Below are 18,783 nucleotides of genomic sequence, written 5' to 3'. Positions count from 1 at the left end.
TTAATTTTGAATCATAATGTGAAATTTTTTAAAAATCAGGCAAACTTCATATTTTTCTTTCTGAAAAATATCAAGATAATTCTAGTGTGATCATCAATAAAAGATACAAACCATTTTGTTTCGTTAATATTAGTGACCCGAGAGGGACTCCATACATCACTATGAATTAATAAAAAAGGTTTTGTAGATTTGTAAACAGAACTGGAAAATGAATTTCGAATATGTTTGGACAGCTGACATACTTCGCATTGAAAGGAAGTTGGATTTCATTTCGAAACAAAGTAGGAAATAGTTTTTTCAAGTACACGAAATTAGGATGTCCTAAACGGTAATGTCATAACATGATAGGGCATTCCATATTTAAGTTGTTTACAGATTCAGAATTAGTACATACTGCATGATGAGTTTGTCTATTAAGAAAAGAGTTGTCAACTTGCAGTAGATACTTTACCTGAATCCATACTAGCATTGCCAATTGTCTTCCCCGAGTCCAAGTCCTAAAATTCACACAGTTCAGAGTTAAATGTAGCTACACAATTCAAGTCCAGTGATAATTTACTTACTGACAGGAGATTTCAATTCAAATTTGGAACATATAGCACAGAGTACAAAATTAACTTGGGTGCCAGTACAATTATTCTTGTTCCTTCAACCTGGGAGCTAGAGCCATCAACAATTTTAACTGAGAATTTATTTCTGCACTTACTATATTCCTTGAATAATGAGATATCCCCAATCATATGATCGGAAGCACCTGAGTCAATATCTCATATTCCCCTTTTTGTGGAATAAGTTGAGAAACCAGAAAAATTACCTTTGTGAGTTGTAGAAGCATTACTAAGAACCATATTGGGTGAAAACAATTTTTGGAGGAGGTTGATTTGTTCAGAACTAAATAAGGGGCTTCCAGTAGAAACGGCTGCAGTGGATCCCTCCTCTGTTGAGATAAAATTACCCCGATGAATTTCCTCCATTTCCTGCTTTCGTGTTTTCTTCTTCTCAGCCGATTCCTTCTCAGCGGGTTTCCCGTGAGTTACCAGCATCTTCCACGAACGTGTCCCGGCTTTTTACAGTATTCACACCATGGCCGTCCCTTTCACTCAGTCACTTGACTTGTGAGAACAATATCAGTCTCGGGTGAAAGAGATATGCTTTCAGCAGGGTTAGGGTTGAGTTGCGAGTCACCCATCATCACTTTCTTCCTGCTTTCTTCGGGTCACACCTCCAAGAACACCTTTCTGATGTTTGGGAGAGGTTTGGTTCCAAGGATGCGTCTTCTTATCTCGTCGAGGTTTTTGTTCAGTCCGAAAAAAAACTTGAAGATTCGTCTCTATTCCACGATGCTTCGGAATCTCCTGGCATCCTCTAGGCAGCTCCAAGCATGTTCCTAAAAAATATCAAGTTGCTGCCACTTTCGAGTAAGAAAATTGTAATATTGAGTTACTGTCTTTTCTTCTTGGTGCAGGTCGTGAAGGTTTGCTTCGATTTTGAAGATAGCGGAAGTGTTGTCACAAGTGGAGTAGAACTCACGAGCTGCGACCCAGATATCGTGCACAGTCTCATAAAGGAGGAAATTTTCGCCAATCTCAGTGGTCATTGAGTTCACCAACCAAGACATAACAAGATTATTCTCAACTTTCCATATCCGAGCATTTAGATCGTTCGTGGGAGGAGGTGAGAGATCTCCAGTGAGATATTCATCTCGGCCTTTCCCTCGGATGAACATCAATACCGAGGACGACCACTGAAAATAGTTATTGCCATTTAGTCGATGGCCAGTAACGAAAGATGGAGCCTGATCAGCCAGAGCATGCGGGTCAGGCATCGGAAGGTGAGAGCCCAAAAGAACTTTGGGCAGAGAAGGGCTCTGTTCATCCATTGCCTATTGAATGCAAGAGGGATGCTGAAGAATTTGGATCAAGCTTGCTTTGATACCATGAAGAACTTGAGAATAAGGAAAAACTTCTCTTTTCTTCCCACCCTCTACTTTTTATATTCATCGATAATCAATAACATTTTATAGATAAAGGAAGGAAGAAAAAGACAAAAGCTAACAAACATTCCTAGTGGAAGGAAAAAAAGCATAACCTGGCAGTAACTATTTTGTTATATTGCTAGGTTGTAAAAGACAGAAAAAGGAAAAATACAGAAAAATAATTCTACAAATATATTGTATGTAAATTAGGTTAAATGGCATTTGGGTAAAGTACACCCCACCCAATTAATTGTTTATTCTTTTTCCTACTTTATAAAACCTATAACTGCTGTTATATTTAATAAAATACACATTCAATCATTCTTAACATCCATTCAACATTAAATAGCTAATGGCTAAAGACAAATAGTAATAAAAAAATAATTTTTCAAATCTTGCTGCTCGTGCCCTAATGCTAGGAGAAAAAAAAAAAAAGGAATTTAGTGTTTGGAAGTGGAGAAAGACCAATATTTAGAAACTTTAAAAAATTAAGTTGGTGTCTTTTTTATGGAAAGCAAATTATTTCCACCACGTTCAGGGAACAAATTTGATACCTGCTTTGACAATTTTTAAATTGTCCAGATCTCTCCTTGCCATCAAACACAGGATAGGATTCTTTTGTTGGGTCTAGTACTATAATTTGCTGAATCCAAAACAACTATCTATGTTGAAAAGCAATCTCAAGTTCTAAAATGCATTTAGAGAAAGAAAGAAAGAAAAAGCAGCAAGATTGTGGAGCAAACAATTATCTTCTAAAGAGCAAATTTTTTAGAACACGAGGCAAACCATGAGCCATCTGATTCTTGTATCTTTTCAATGAAGCTAGCAGCCTTCTTGATGCATTTATCTATTTCCTCTTGCCTATGTCCGGGGTATAACTGTTTAAATGATGACAAACCTTGAATAGCAGCTGAAGTACACTCCACATAACTACAGAACAACCATAGTAAGAGCTAAAGGTCATTCAACAAATGAACAAAAGTTTGTAGCAGAGTTTAGCTCAAGGTGCTGATATCTTACGGGTAATCAATAACGATATCACCAAAAGTTTCAGCAGGGTTGATCATCTGATAATCAAAACAATAAAAGATTGTAGTTGGAAATGAGCATATTTGCAAGTATTTTGCATGTATAAAAGCATAAACATTACCTCCAACCATGCATACGATCTTGTTAGCTCATATGTCGCGAAGCCACCCTCAGCATTCTGCAAAAATACCAAGAAAATGAGAAAAAGTCCAACATGAATAAAAAATCACGTCTTGATGACAATCTTTTGAGAACATAATATTGAAGGCAATCTAGAGAAATCCATAATGTGCAGTGGCTAGATTTGTTAGTGAATTTTAAGCTTGTGATGGGAAGGACGGGCATGAGGGAGGTTATGCGGTAGGTGAGCCCTCCAATACCTGTCACCTTTAAGTTTTATCCTTGTTGATAGGCAACAACCCAGAAGGTAGGTATATGGCAGCAAGTCTATCCCCAACCCAGGATGGATGCTTTCAACCATCACTCACCACACCACACATCCAATAACTCATTGTAACTTTGGAACCTATTTACCCAACCATTTACCCACAAGAATAAAGAGAATGTACAATTACTAATTTAATATCCAGTAGCCCTACTAAAAAAATCTAGATCAATATTCAAAATAAAATATTGTTCAATATACTGAATATTAATGAATGTAATAAGTAGGTAATTTAGTATAAAATAAAAATACAAAATAATTTTTTTTTAATATACTATTTTAGTCGGTTGAGACAGATTTTTTAATCCACATCTGTCCCATATCCATTAAAAACTCAAGATGGATGAAGCAAATTACTGGTAACAATTCTAGTTCCTAGTTGGATAATGGTATTGCACATGAATATTCTAAGAAGATCTAAGGACTGGTAACAATTCTAATTCCTAGTTGGATAATGACATTGCACATGAATATCCTAAGAAAATCTAAGACACGCACACACAAACACAAATGAAAACGCAAAAAATTTTAATCCACAATCTCAAGGGTTGACAATTCTCAATCATTGGAATTGAGAAACAACCAAAATCCTTGAACTGTTGCATTAAGTTTGATTTGAATTCCAACCCAAACAAGAATATAATACAAATAGAAAAAAAATTTAAATAAAATTAGCACTTTAGCTCAAATTAGGGAATACAAAGTTCATAATTGTGAAATTGAATATATAAGTAAAATTAATTTAATTATACATCAAATGTATTAATTATAATTAATCTTTATGTACCGAATAACTAAGATCTAAGAAAAGAAAAGGTCTGAACCAAATGCAACACTAAGGTATTCAATCAATAAGAGGATGGAATCTAAAACAGAACTACAATATCGAGATTGTTAAGGTACTCAATCAGTAAGAGAATATCTATGTTTGGTACTCTAACATTCTATCATTGTGAAGTGCCATGGAAATTACAGGTCAGACTCTTTGACACTTTTAGCCTAGTATGGGCTTCGGGTTGTTTCATCAATATTAGTATTTGTGGTTTGTGGCATAAGGTAAAGGCTAAACCATTATGCCAGGGAGCGTTTTTTGCTGGTCCTTGGACTATTTGGATAAAAAGAAATCAAGGGATATTTGAAAAACCATCCTTTGCTGGACAAACTCATCTGGGAGAAGATGACCTTTCTGGTTTCCCTTTGCACCAAGGCTCATGAGAAATACTCTGACATCTCCCTTACTGTCCTTAAGAAGAGCTAGGATGCTATAGGCATGTGATTTGTCTTCTTTTTGGTGCTTTCTTTTTTTAATTTTGTTTTAATTTCCCTTTTTTTTTCAGCTGGATAACTTATCTACTGTTCTCTTTATATGCTTCCGTTTTTACCCCAATAAATTTTTTTTTTCTACTAAAAAATTATTCTCTCTCTCTCCCCTTCCTCTTTCTTCGATTGGCCTCCTTGGCTAGCCCAAGCTGGCTGGCCTGGTTATGCCTCTAAAACCCCCTGACTGATTACAGAACAGAAATAATTTGATGACTCTAGAAGGAGAGCTGTATTGTTTCAGGGATCACTGAGAATTGTTTTCCTAACAGATTCTCAGTTCTCTTATTTAACGTTGAGATAATTATTTTTCAAGGTCATGTGTCACAACTCATGGAGCACTAAACCTAAAACAATCGGACATTTGATTTGCTGTCGGGACAAAATTTCAAGGGAAGGTTCTAGAACTTACAGTGCTTAGAACTATTTCACAAAAAAAAAAGAACTTAAGGAGCTTGAAGCACAAGGTACAGTTATGGTGGTCTTTGAAGTTATGAAGGCATTTGGATGGTGGAGAATATGCATAATGGTAAAAACTGTGTGCAGGCTAAGCTTGATCAAATCAATATACGAGAAAGAACTTATAACAGTCCTGTATGCCGTAGGTCAATGACGGCACTACTTGGAAAGGACCCCTTATATCATCAGAATCAACCAACGAAGCTTGATTTTGTTTTCCGCGAGCATCAGCTACACGCACTGCCACATAGAAGACGTGTGAGCCGCACCCACCATCAGATCCACTGTGATCCGACCCAAATTGCGTTGCACCGCCACCAGACACCCAGATCCGGTCTTTTTTCGACTTGTCGCACGCGATCCGGCTTGAATCGCACCTCCCGGCTCCTGCTTTCATGCGACTGCTGCGAATTCAGCCAATCCGCCGGTCTAAGCATTCCGTCGTGCAGTCCAGGCACTTCCGCGCACGAAGATGACCCGCGACACCTCTCTATGAAGAAGATGAAGAGGAAGAGGAAGTGGAAGATTCATGGCACTGAGAGGACAATGGCAGTGGGGTGGCTTGAAGAAGATGAAGATCCAGGGACACAGATGTGGTCAAGCAATGGCAGCTGCTAGGATGAAGAAGGAAGAAGACGCTGAGCCGCAAGTGTTAGAACTCAGGTTGCGTAATGTAGTGGATTAAATTTGAAGTTTTGCTATATTTTTATTTTTAGTTCAAATTCTGCTCATTCGTATACTGTGATTGATGCCTCATTAGTACATTGTCATTGATGCCTGGGTGTAGGCGCAATACTATCAATACCAGAAAATAACGATAAAACATTCTAAGTTATGAATCATTTGAAGATATGTCCGATGAAGGTTGACAAAATACCTTAAGCCAATCAAAATAATGCCAGAATAAATCATGGAAAAAGAGAGCAAATATATAAAATTCATGCCCAAGTGATAAGCAACACGAGAAAAATTGAAAAACAAAAGTATTCATTTCCCACAAAATGAGCTTGTCTAGTTCGAGAAGTTACCTGCAGCGAAAGAATCACATTTACGGCATCATATAACCGCTTGGCATCTACTGGTTCTCCAACAACCTCTAAGGGTATTTTTGATAACAAGAGTGCAGCCTGAGAAAGAAAGATGAGAAAGCCTTTTTAAGAGTAATGTTATAACCAAGAGGAGTACTTTGAATTTGATGAATCATTACTTTCAATCCTTCTGCTGTGCAGTCTGAAATTGGCCATCCGTGATCTGCAGTTGAGAAAGGCCAAGCACCCTTGGAAATGTGGCGATACCAAGAATCAAGATTGCCAGGACAATTCTCTAAGACCTACAATCCAGAGAAACAATCAGACAATAAGTTTGAGAGACTGAATCAGGATATAGAAGTTCAGACCTGCGAGCTTTTTATGTATGAATGTGCTTTTCTCAAAGTTGGACCATATTCTTCAAAAATATTGGTTGCAATAATTGCTTGGACAGCGAAGGCAGTGTCCCACAGTTGACTTCCATTATAGCCCTGTCATAGAACCATCTAATGGGATAGTTGCTTAAATTTGAGTATGCAGTGTGCAAAAATAATTATGAATGGTATTGTCACCATAGCATGAAGATATTACAAATGAAGCATTTGTGTTATGTCCCAGGCTGTTTCCAGTTACTAACATGTGCCAGGAATTGAGCTTCATTAATGCATCTGGTGGCCATGGTAACCAAAAAAAAACCATAAATTCAATATGTGTTATATACCTATAATTATTATTAGAAAATTAATAGGTCTCATCTGTTGACTCCCCAACTAATTGATAAAGTACCTCTAAATTCAATATATATTATATACCTAAAATTATTATTAGAACAATTAATAGGTTTCGTTTGTTGACTCCCCAACTAATTGATAAAGTAAAGTAATATTGCTATTCACAAAATGAGGATATGGTTTTATTAATTTTCACTTTGACATTAACTCAAGAAAGTCATAAACTTGTTCTTACAAGCGATAAACATGTGACATAAAGTAAAGTTCTAAAACTTCTATCATAAGTTAATTGTTGCTATAGGAAACAAGAAAGAGAGACCTCTCTAAGCCACTGCTTAGTAAAATTTTTATCTAATTTTCCCTCAAAAAAAATAAGAATATTTTTTCAACTCTAACACATAATGATACTCTATTTGACATTAATTCCTTTTAATTGTTAACTGTTGGAATTTTGAAATAAAACTAACCTTCGTCTAAAAGACAGGAACTAAGTAGTAACATTTGAATCATTTTTGTCTCCAAAAATGAACTGAGCTTTGTAGTTTTTTTTTTCTTAGTATGCCAAAGCGAGTACAACGAGGTGGGATCAAAGCAGCATTTTAGGACCCTGCTGAGGGAATATATACAGCTTGAGCCAATAGTGATGAAGAATGGGCAAGCAATATCCATAATAAATTAGAAATTGTAATTATATTAAAGATAAAACTCACTGTTATATTAATTAGGAGTATTATTATAATTTTAGTTTTATTCTTACTAGTATATTTACAAATTTTATTAGGATTACTGTTTCTAATATTATTGGTACTAATTTCTTATTAGAATTAGTATCCCTAATTCTACTAGTTTACTATTTGTTCGTTTAATTCTATTTATGAAAGTTAATTAGAAATCATTATAAATAACTATATAATTACAGGCATATTTAAGTATTCAATAATATATTTCGAGAGTTTCGCAATTTTCTAATTTTTTTTTAAATAATAATTTTCTGGTTGTGTGATGCAATTAAACCTTTAAGTTTAATGCTTAAGACTTCCTAGGTGTAATGTCTAGATTTTCATTGCCAAATTCCTAATTGGACAAATCAACTATATTTGTCCTACACCAAGTAGTTTGGAATTTTCTTAGATTAAGAAAAAAAAAGATAAACAGGCACAAAAGATGTGTCACCTATGCACAAAAGGGCTAGAATTTTACATGTTAATGAAAATGTTAATAAGGTCCCTTAGATCCTCAACAAAAACACGGGGATTGCCTTCACTCAAGGTTTAGAACCATAAATCAGCCTTATTATTCCTCTCCTTCCGGACAACCCACAAGGTAACCAAGGGGATCATAGATACCTTCCCAAGCCCAAAACTAATCGGCAACAACCCCATCATCCAACTCAGACCTAAGGAATCAATGCCAATGTAGAATAGTCAATAGGAAATCAGACAATACAACAGAAGATGATCAAGGAATTTTTTCTCCCTCTTAAATAAACAGCAACCATTGAGCAATATCTTGCCCCTCTTCTTACAGTTATAAATACGAAGCATTCTATTCCTAATTGCCTCCCAAGCAAAAAAGACAATCCCGAGGTGACATCAGTTTTACTTTCCCTAGGAAAGTAGAGGTGCCCAAACAAAGACCTCAGTAAGAGAGATATTTGTAGAAAGGTATTTTTTTAGATTCAGAAAACTATATTACAAGGTACCAAGAGGATGCCGCTCATTCATAAAAGGATAGGATTACAAATTGTATCAATAAAATATAGGAAAAAGAGGATCACTCTTCAAAATATTAAAGGTTTGAAACCATAATCCTATCAAAAGAAAATGAGACATCAATAAAGCCTATTTGTACAGTAACTGTGAGTCTTAGGCCATCGGTAGGCCAAAAGGAAAGAATCAGTCTCTGAAAATCCTATAATTCTGCTCCAACAGTAGCACCCACAATCCCCCAAAACAAGTCTCATCTCCAAAGGATTTTAGCTTCCTTCATACCCCTTTCCCATACACATTCAAAATCATGAAACACTATCAAATATCTGTATCAAACAGTCCAATTCACAACTTCTAAGTACTTCATAGTGATGGAAGAAGTGATCATGAGTTACCCCCTTCCTGAAACACATCACACAATTATCTGGTATAAGAGCACGATTAAACTTGGAAACTCGTAACAGCTCGTTAATACTAAGCTTGCTGAGAACAACCACCCAAACAAAAACCTTTTCTTTTATACAGAAAAAGAAGTATTATTGAGAGAAGAGGCGAGTAATATAAAAAGTACAGTGGATAAGTTATCCAACTGAGAGAAGATGTAAAAGAAAACAAAATAAAAACAAAATGTAACAAAACAATGGGCATAACTGACAAATATCACGTGATCAAAGCATCCAAACTCCTATCTAAAACCAACAAAGAGATGTCCGAATAATTCCCATGAGCCTTAGCCCAAAGGGAGGCCAAGAAAGTCATCTTCTCTCAAATCATCGAGTCCAGTAAAGAACGACTATCAAATATTTGATGATCTTTTCCCAACCAAATTGTCCATAAACCTGCAAAAAATGCTCCTTCTTCACAACAGTCTAGCCTTCGCCCTACCCCAAGACCTTTAATGCTTAAACTAAGAAAACAATCCAATGAAGGAGGGGTAACCCAAGAAAGGTTGAAAAAGCCGAATAGCCTACTCCGTAAACTCCACGCCATCTTACAATGTAGGAAAAGATGGTTGTGTGTGTCCCTGACACTACAGTCACATCACACAAGTGTCAAGAGACCAAATGCAGTCAGGCCTACGAATTCACACAAAAAGTTAATATTACAAGCAACTCTCACTTTCCAAAATGCATTTGTAAAAGAAGTATTATAGCAGTAGGGTTATGGCTCATATAGTCAAAAAAAGATTGACACATGTAAGTTCTTGAAAAGTCTAAGGTCCACACCTTGCTATCTAGTTGGTTGCATAGTAGTTCTCTAATACGCTAATTAAGGCTAAAACGTCAATGATATCCGGACTCTAAGATTTCTAAAAATATGCAAATCCGAAAATATATTCCCTTCCAGATGATTAATGAAACTAGGAATAGGCACATTATGATATGAAGAGATGATATCAAGACAAGAAAATTAATGAGCTAAAGGACTACCTCCAATCCAGAGATTCTCTCACTTTGAGACTAGTAGAAAGGGAAAAGATGGCTTTCCAGGAGCTTTTTTGAGTAGTGGAATTTCGATCAACTAAACCCCTCCCATTCCAATGCATATTGTGAATGCCCTTCATCAGTTTGTGCCACAAAGTAAATAGAAGTTTCTACAGGAAACTCCAAGATCATTTAACCGATAGAGAGAAATTCTTTGAAACCAGATATTCAATGCCCAAGCCACCAATATTTTTAGAAAGACACTACACTTCCCACCTCATCAAATGATCTCTCAGACCTCCCATGTCCAAACAACAAAAACTTCCACATGATCCTCTCCAAACTCTCAGTGACTCCCAAAGGGATTCTAAGCAGGGAAAGATTGTAAAGATGGATACTAGGAACACAAACCTGGATTAAAGTGATTCTACCACCCAAAAGAACAACCAACCTTATAGCACTCAGGCCTTTTAGATACTCCATTAACAACCTCATCCCAAAACGATAATGACCTAAGATTAGCCCCAAATAGAACACCTAAATAGTTAATCAGCCAATAAAACTTAGTATACTCGATAGCTTCAGCCAAATCCCGGACAGTATTATACTCCACATTGCTCCGCACCATAGTTGACATTTATGTAAAGCCCTGAAATACTGTCAAAATTTTGAACAAGGATGAGTGTGGTGGAGACCAACCTATCATTGTACGAAAGAAACAATATGGTATCATCTAGAAACTGAAGTTAAGAGACTTCCATCTAGTGACCCCCTAGAACAAGACCTAACCAGTCCTCCCTCTAACCCCCCACATCAGCATGCGATCAAAGTTCAAAAGAAACAAAAAGAGGGATCATCCTACCTATTAGCTTTGCATCTTGAAAACCAATATTGAGGTAACATTAACAACTGCTGCAATACTTAATAGAATACACATCAAATGGTACTTAACAAATGTATTATCCTTTTTCTTTTCAAAAAAAAAAAATTGACAACAGCAAAACATGTAGATTTAGAAGAAAGGAACCTAAAGGGAAAGAACACGGAATAAAATCCAAGAAATAATTCTTCATTCTAGATTTCTGACCTAGTGGATAGTCTAGGTTCGTAGCCCATATACAAACATTCATTAAGTCAAATAAGAAAAATATCAAAGTATTAAAGAAAATAACAAAATTTCTAAACCTTAACTAAATTTAAAATAGTGCAAACCTAATTTCTGGCCTTAATAGCTAAATTATTTAAGATACTCAAATTTTAAAATAATTACCAAAATATTTCCTATCACTCAACTCTTCCATTTTAGCCTCTTCCTATTCTGGGTCATGGTTACTTCTCGTCTGTCCTCATTAAGATTAGGAGTCAAAAGATTGTTCTAATAATTATATGAGATAAGACGAAAATATAAAAGACCTGCATTTTCATGCCATCCTCTGCTATCCAAAGGTAGTCATAGACTCTTGGGAGATGCAACTTGAAAGCCTCTGAATTTGGATCTTCCAGCCAGCAGCAAAGCATATTTAACACCTGTAAATGCCATAGGAAAAAAAAGAACATAAGAAATAAGATGAAAATAATAGAATGTTAGCTAGACTTAAAACTATAACTTCAGAGATTGGTGAATGGAGAATGAGAGGGAAACAGGAGCATAGCAAGAGAAATGGCTAGGCTGCCTGCTAATTATAGGTTAATTATATAACACAAATTGGGTTCATGAATGATATACAGGAAAAAGATCCTAAAAATACATAGTACTGGCTAGCTTAGTTAGAAAACTTCCTTTCAGAGCACAAGGACCTATAATGGAATATTGGTACAATTAGAATTTGGAAGATTATAGTACATTTTGAACATAATTATATTGTGTAAGCTATAGCACGATAGGCCTCAAAGTAGAAAAGAAGCAAATCCCAAATGTATACTTCAAAGTTCACCACAACTTGGCAACTAGGCATCTAAATACAGTTAAGAATTTAGCAAGAAAAAACTAATGTTAAGTTCTTCTTAAAAGGTTATTTGTTTTCCATAGATACAACGTACAACTCCTGCTCTTTAAGAAAGATTTCTGCCCTCCAGAGAAGGAAGTTTCACAGAAATAAATAAAATATTAGAATTCTTTGAATTCACACCTTGTTCACAGGTCCAATGCATAAATAACGAGTATTTTCATCTTCATAGTGTATGTGCTCCATTACAGTCCGAAGTGCCTTTTCTCTCAATCTTTTTCCAGGCCAATACATTAGAATGGGCTCAACAACCTTGTGAAGTGCTGCCCAAAGCATATCTTGCACCAATGGATGTGGGTAGTACAAGTCTTCCTGCGATACAAAAGAAAAATAACACTTTTTTCAGTAAGAATGCTGGACCCTACAAGTCTTCCTGCAATACAAAAGAAAAATAATACTTTTTTTTCAGTATGAATCCTGGATCCACCCAGAACCAGTTTATTCAAGAGTGACTACAAAGTGTAGAACATCTTTCATTACACATCTTATAAGCCTAGGCCCTAAAGACTTTTCAGAATGCCAATTGGAACAAGAACAGAGGATAACATAAATCAAAAAGAGAGATTGATACAAGTGTATATTTGATTCAACATCTATCCCAGAACATGTATTTCAAAATCTCAATCTTTAATCGTCGGACATTTGTTTAAACAAGACCTTACATATTCTTTTTCAGATCATGATCAAGGTAGATGAGCAAATATAGGATATTCACCCTACCAACTGTTCTTTCTTTATTTTTTCCAAATGGAAGTTAACAGAAACTAGTTACTTGGTCTCCTTAGGGAACATTCTCATTTTTTGACTGAATGTATTTCAGAAATATTTTGTACACAGGTGACACCCGTTTGGTGCTTTGAATTGCATTTCTTTTCTATTAAAACATGCATGGGAATTAGTTAGGTCAGCAAATTATCTCATTATATTCATATATTTAAAACCTCCACTACTTATACATGCAGATGCACAGAGGATGAAGCAATTCATGGGGAAAAAGAAAAAAGATATACAATTTAAAATGACAGGCTTTTACAGGACTAAACAACAATGTTACTGACCTTTGCACAAAGGTTTCGAGCTTGATTCCAATCTATTTCGTGATATGGGACAGTGTAAAGCTCCTTTCTCAATGACAGGACTGTTGAAGATATTGGACCAACAAACCTCCTTCCATATAAATAAGACATAGGTAGATAGACCATCCGGCAGTGACACCACATTCTTCCTGCAAGATAGGACACAATTAATTCCTTCTTCCTTCCAATTACTTAGACACAAATAATATAATCTTGAGGAAGTGAGTACCAGAAATTCGATAAACTAAAAAATTTCGGCAGAAATAAACAATGTCAAACAAGTAACTTTAATATTTAGTTGTATGTTTTAGTGAACCATGGGCAAAAATACTTAGAATGGAAGTTCCTCTTATAAAATACATATACTACTTGCTTCTCATTAAGTTAGTTAGATGCATTCTGATCGAACTTGATTAGCTTCTCCATGAAGAAATAATGGCTTATGTTCTTTAAGTGATGTTTAGAAACTACTAACCTTAAAGAGCTGTTCAGGATTCAGTATGCAACCCTATACTAATATATAAATCAAACAAACTGGATTCTTTAATCTAGAAGGTTCTACCAATTGGCAAGCACCTGGATGGACAGGTAGAATATAAGGAAGAAGCCATATCTCAGGTGGTAGGGGATTATTCCCAGACCATTCAAATGCTCCAAGCACCTGAAATCTCAGGCAATAACAAAAGTCATAAAAATGCACCACGGAAGATGCAAGTATCAAAACTGCCATTATAACTAACAAGTTGGTGGATCAATCCTTAACTGAAAGCCACATTTTCCCCCATGATGTTATCGAAGTAGCACCACCATGGCTCAGAATCCAATCCCGTCCTCTCTCCATTGCCCCTTGCCCATCATTAGCTCCTTCACCAAGCAACCTTAATGTAACATAGCTCAAGACAGAACCAAACATTGTGCTAGGGCCCTCAATGTGCAAACCCCACCCACCATCTTCATTCTGTAGTTACATGTTGCCATCTTTTAGTGAGCTTTTAGCATACATGTACGAGCTACCATAAACAAGAAGAGAGCTCTTCCAAGTACTTTGAGTTCTCTATTTTGTTAAACAAGGTATACACGCTTGCAATGCATGGTTTATTCAAAATGAATTATAAATTTTGCTTAATACATGAATTATACTTCAAATTTTTAACGCAGGATATATTTAATATATTGTTCAAAAAGACATTTGACTTCAATATATAAAATTAAATTTTATCTATATAAATAAAAAATTTAACCATTATAATAATATATATAACATGTCATAAAATGAAGATATATATATATCACTGACTAAATTGGATTGAAAACATTTCTAATAGATCTTCCTCTAATTAATCATCTCATCCAAAAAAAAAGCTTATGATTGTTGTAAGACATGAATATCTAACAGCATTTAAAAGTTTACAATATAATGTATCATTCATTTTTGAAAATATTTGCACATATATAGATATACATACATCTATAAATAATTCAGTAAGGTGATAATTTCCTTAATATTATCTCCATAACAATATGAAATGTTATTTTTTATTAAGATATGTGATAGTTATAATATAAAATAGCCATTTACTGTTCTGAATGTACATCTTAATATAGATAAATACATAATGCATCTTAGTAAGTCTTTAACATCGTTTCATCAAATGAATATAAAGAGTCACTTAATGTTAAAAATATAGCAGTCACAACATAAAAACTATTTTCTAGTAATGAAGAGTGTTTGTATATATATATAATTTGTCACATTTAATATAGCAAATGCAACATAATTATGTAGCTTCATGAGAAACTTACCCCACAAACATATTATTTTATAGCAAAAAATCATACTTCAATAATGAGAAAAATGTAGTATAAAATTTTAATAGAAATGCAACACAATATAATATCTAAATATTATATTAATTTTAATGAATTTTACGACCAATATAAAATTCTATAGTGATTTGAAATACTTTTTAGATTTAATTTATTTAAATTAAAACATAATAGAAAAATAATAATATGGCTCACAACATGCAAAGACAAAAAAAAAAAGAATTTTTCACCTTAAATAATTAACACATTTTTAAATTACTACTATAGATAATAAATTTTAAGTTTATTAATATAATAAAATTTTAACCTAATGATTCAAAGCAATCATAAAGGATACTGGAACAAGGAAATGTACAAATTACACTATCATTCATATATACAAAAGTTAATGGATTGACTAAGTAACTGATTTGATTGATAATGTAATTAAAAAAATAAATACCATTCTAATTCTTGAACTTTACTTCATTTTGTCCAAATTTTCTTTCCTTATAATTTAGTGTAAACTTATAAAACCGGTTTAGTTCATGTTTTCTTTAAGAAACTACGAAAATTCTTTCAGAAAATGACAGAAAATTTTTATACTTTCCAATATTTTATTTTTGAAAAAATTTGAAATTATAACAACTAAAAACTAACCTTAACAAATTGAATTAAAATAATTTATTTATTTCTTCCTTCCATTTAAAAATCATGTTTTGAACAATTTTTCTAAGTTTAAAAATTAAATTATAATGGAAAACAATTTTCCATTAGATTACAAAATAGTCTATACTTCAAGAACTAAATTGGTAAGCTTTTCAGGGGAAAAAAAATGATTGAATGATTTAGCTTTATAAAGCCAACATATAATTTTATATATATACATCTATTACACTTTTACAATTTGATTGGTTGACTAATTACTCAAAACTTTCATTTTTAATATGTCATTTATATGTAATTATAAATCATTCCAAAAGCTTAAATAGATATCAAAAGACTTAACCATCTATGTTTTAATATGTCATTTATATTCAAGTGGGATGACATTGAACTTACCACATGGACACAAATCCAAATGGAAGCACAAGATAAGATTAACTGATTGAGTTCGCATAAAGCCCCAACTATGGGCAACAAATGGATTAATAATAGTAGGTCCAGCTTCTAAGGACCTTAACCTCTGAATATCATGTTAAATAATTAGTTGGCTAAGCAATTATTCCAAATTCAAACCGGTCAAAAGTATTCAACTTTAATTTTTATAATTATCATTTTTAAATGACAGAGTAGGTTTAAAAATTCACAAGTTGACCTGTACGACTCAAAATTTGGAGCAAACACCCTTGCCTGATGATTGTAGAGATAACGGCACATCTCCCGTTTATGTTCTTCAGATAAAACCGCATTCAATGCTCCAGTTATTGATAGGCTGATTACCTGATGCATCCATGAAAATAAAAAGTTACCAGGATTCTTATTATTTTTTGGATTTCCAAGGCATAAAGTGTTAAGAATTCTTAACTGTATATTAAGTAGGGTAAAAGATATAATACTACTATACCCCTTTTGTAGTAATTAATTGTATTTCCTTTTATTGCTTATGAAAACCTATATATAAAGGTTCCTCGTATTCAGTAAAATACACACCTTCATATCCACATAGTATCAAAGCTCTGTAAAAAGACTTTAGGCTTTTTTTTCTGCAAACCTAACTCGACCTTCATTGTCAAAATAAGAAAATAAAAAAAAAAAAGCCTTAAGAGGATACTGGCCTCCAGTCTCCACTTGCCGGCCACCACAAGACCGGCCATCAGCCTAAAAACTGGCCTTCATAGCCAACTCCAGCCTACAAACCGCACAGTGAAAAGCAGCCCGGATCAGCCGCTGCTCTCTGCAGCCGCACGCCTCCCTATGAGCGCCCCTCTATCTGGCCAGATGCAACTGCTGCGCCTCGTAAGCCCCCACACTTCAGCTGCACGCCATCCTGTAGTCACCACTGTTCCAGCCGCCAGCCGCCAGCCGCCAGCTCCAACCGCTGCACAGCTCTTGCCACCTGTCAAGCAGCCTCCAATCATGCTGTCTAGCCCACAATCTCCTTCCGATAATTTTGTTGTTGGCTTTAATTACTATAAAAAATCGCAAATTGTGTTGGAGGTAATATCTCAAATTACTAGTAGAAACACTCACATGAGAAATTCTGCACAAAACACTGGAGAATTTCACCCATGCTAGGCTGCTTATAGCTTCATTGTCAAAGACTATATAAGTTAGTCGCAATTGATTCAGATCACTCTCAAGGGAAAACGGAAGCTTAGTCACCTTCTTGGCATGAGACCAAAACCAAGAGATCAACATTTGGTGCTTGTGATGAAGAAGATTTAATGATTATGGTCTGCCACTGGAATGCTATATCGTCATAAATAAATAAAACATTCATGTTCCTGTCTAGAGCAAAAGAAGTTTGGGACTAAACCAGGAAAACTTATTCCAAGGAAAAGGATGCAGCCCAGATCCACGACCTTATTGTCAAAACTTGGGCAACCAAGCAGGGAAATAAATCAGTTACAGAATATGCCACTCTTTGGTAGCAAGAACTCGATTAGTATCGCAATCTCACTATGGAGTGCAACAAAGATGCAGTAACTTTAAAGAAACGGTTGAAAAATATTGAGCAAATCAATTCATGGCTGGACTAAAGGAAGAGTATGATCTGGTAAGAGTTTAGATTTATTGCTTTCTTTGTTTTCATTATCTTAGAAAAAGAAATGATCAGGTAAGAGTTTAGATCCTGAAAAAAGAAATGTCATTCCTGAATAAAGTAATAGTTCTTATTAGTGCAGAAGAAAGTATAAGAGTTACACTTAAATGGGAGTGCATTGCTCTAAGTATCAGAATTATATATATAATATTTCAAGTAAGGCACCATCTCTCTCTAAATGCTCCCCAAAATTTCTGTCCCCCACGGCCTCTGGCCAGCCAACCAGGCCAACCAAGTGGGGGTTTTTCATGAGTACATTTGGGAGAAGGTTTCTTGCTATCAAAAGCAAATCTTTCGATTTGTTCTGTGATGGTCAAAAAGCAGAGTGCTTGAGAATCAGTGAGAATGATCGAGGTTTTTGAAGATAGATCTTCCTTGACTGAGATGAGTTTAGGTAGTTTTTGGATGCGCTCGATGAGTTCTGGTGGAGAAGGAAACTAGGGCTTTGGGCTAAACACTTCGTGAAGAGGAACTATGAGTTCTGGCTTGCTTTAGGAATGAAGAAGGGGAGAGTACTTAGTGCTAACGGTACAAAGTGAGCACCAGGTGAAGCGGATCCTTTTTCCGGGCGGAGATCAGGGAAAAGGTAGGTGGAAATTGGTGGTGGCGGCTATCAAACTTGCTAATAGACCAGTCAATAAACCTAGGAGTTGTATCAAAAGTTTAAGGACATTTTCTTCTGCCCCCAGTTCAAAAGTGAGTCTTCCAAAGAAGCCGTGGAAAGTCTCTATCAAGTGTCCTCATGTGAAGTGTTGATCCAGCTCACAGTTGACGTGGGAAGCATCCAGACTTACACGGCGGCTCTGCAAGTTGACGAGGAAGGAAAGAAGCGGGTAGGGCAAAACAAACCCATTAGAAATATGGATAGGGTCGACCCAACGGAGAAGATCCTGAAAGAAGAGGGGCACAGTGGTATTTTAAAGTCCCAAAGGTGAATAATAAATTTGGGCTGAAAGGGAATGGAAGCTTTCTTGCTTTAGGCCGCGATAAACACAGAAGGAATGGATCGGTCGC

General features: G+C 35.2%; 1 protein-coding gene across 6 annotated transcripts in view; it reads right to left on the bottom strand.

Moving 5' to 3' along the window:
• Positions 1-18,783, bottom strand: part of LOC110811369 (cycloartenol synthase 2) — a 57,769-nt gene that overhangs the window by 26,400 nt on the left and 12,586 nt on the right. For 5 of the 6 annotated variants that reach the window (XM_088206943.1, XM_088206942.1, XM_088206944.1 and 2 more), the window contains 12 exons: positions 16,359-16,448; positions 13,963-14,157; positions 13,776-13,860; positions 13,182-13,348; positions 12,247-12,435; positions 11,531-11,644; positions 6,622-6,744; positions 6,433-6,555; positions 6,254-6,352; positions 3,126-3,182; positions 2,996-3,042; positions 2,762-2,905 (listed from right to left, as the gene is read on the bottom strand). In XM_088206943.1, the coding sequence (XP_088063069.1) occupies positions 2,762-2,905; positions 2,996-3,042; positions 3,126-3,182; positions 6,254-6,352; positions 6,433-6,555; positions 6,622-6,744; positions 11,531-11,644; positions 12,247-12,435; positions 13,182-13,348; positions 13,776-13,860; positions 13,963-14,157; positions 16,359-16,448 (1,433 nt within the window). The remainder of the gene's footprint in view (positions 1-2,761; positions 2,906-2,995; positions 3,043-3,125; positions 3,183-6,253; positions 6,353-6,432; positions 6,556-6,621; positions 6,745-11,530; positions 11,645-12,246; positions 12,436-13,181; positions 13,349-13,775; positions 13,861-13,962; positions 14,158-16,358; positions 16,449-18,783) is intronic. The other variant, XM_088206947.1, reaches the window with a different exon arrangement.

The sequence above is a fragment of the Carica papaya genome, chromosome 7, assembly GCF_054855325.1.
Source record: "Carica papaya isolate Zhongbai chromosome 7, ASM5485532v1, whole genome shotgun sequence".
Lineage (NCBI taxonomy): Eukaryota > Viridiplantae > Streptophyta > Magnoliopsida > Brassicales > Caricaceae > Carica > Carica papaya.
Note: the sequence above shows the minus strand (reverse complement) of the source record. Positions and strands in the feature narration are given on the sequence as shown.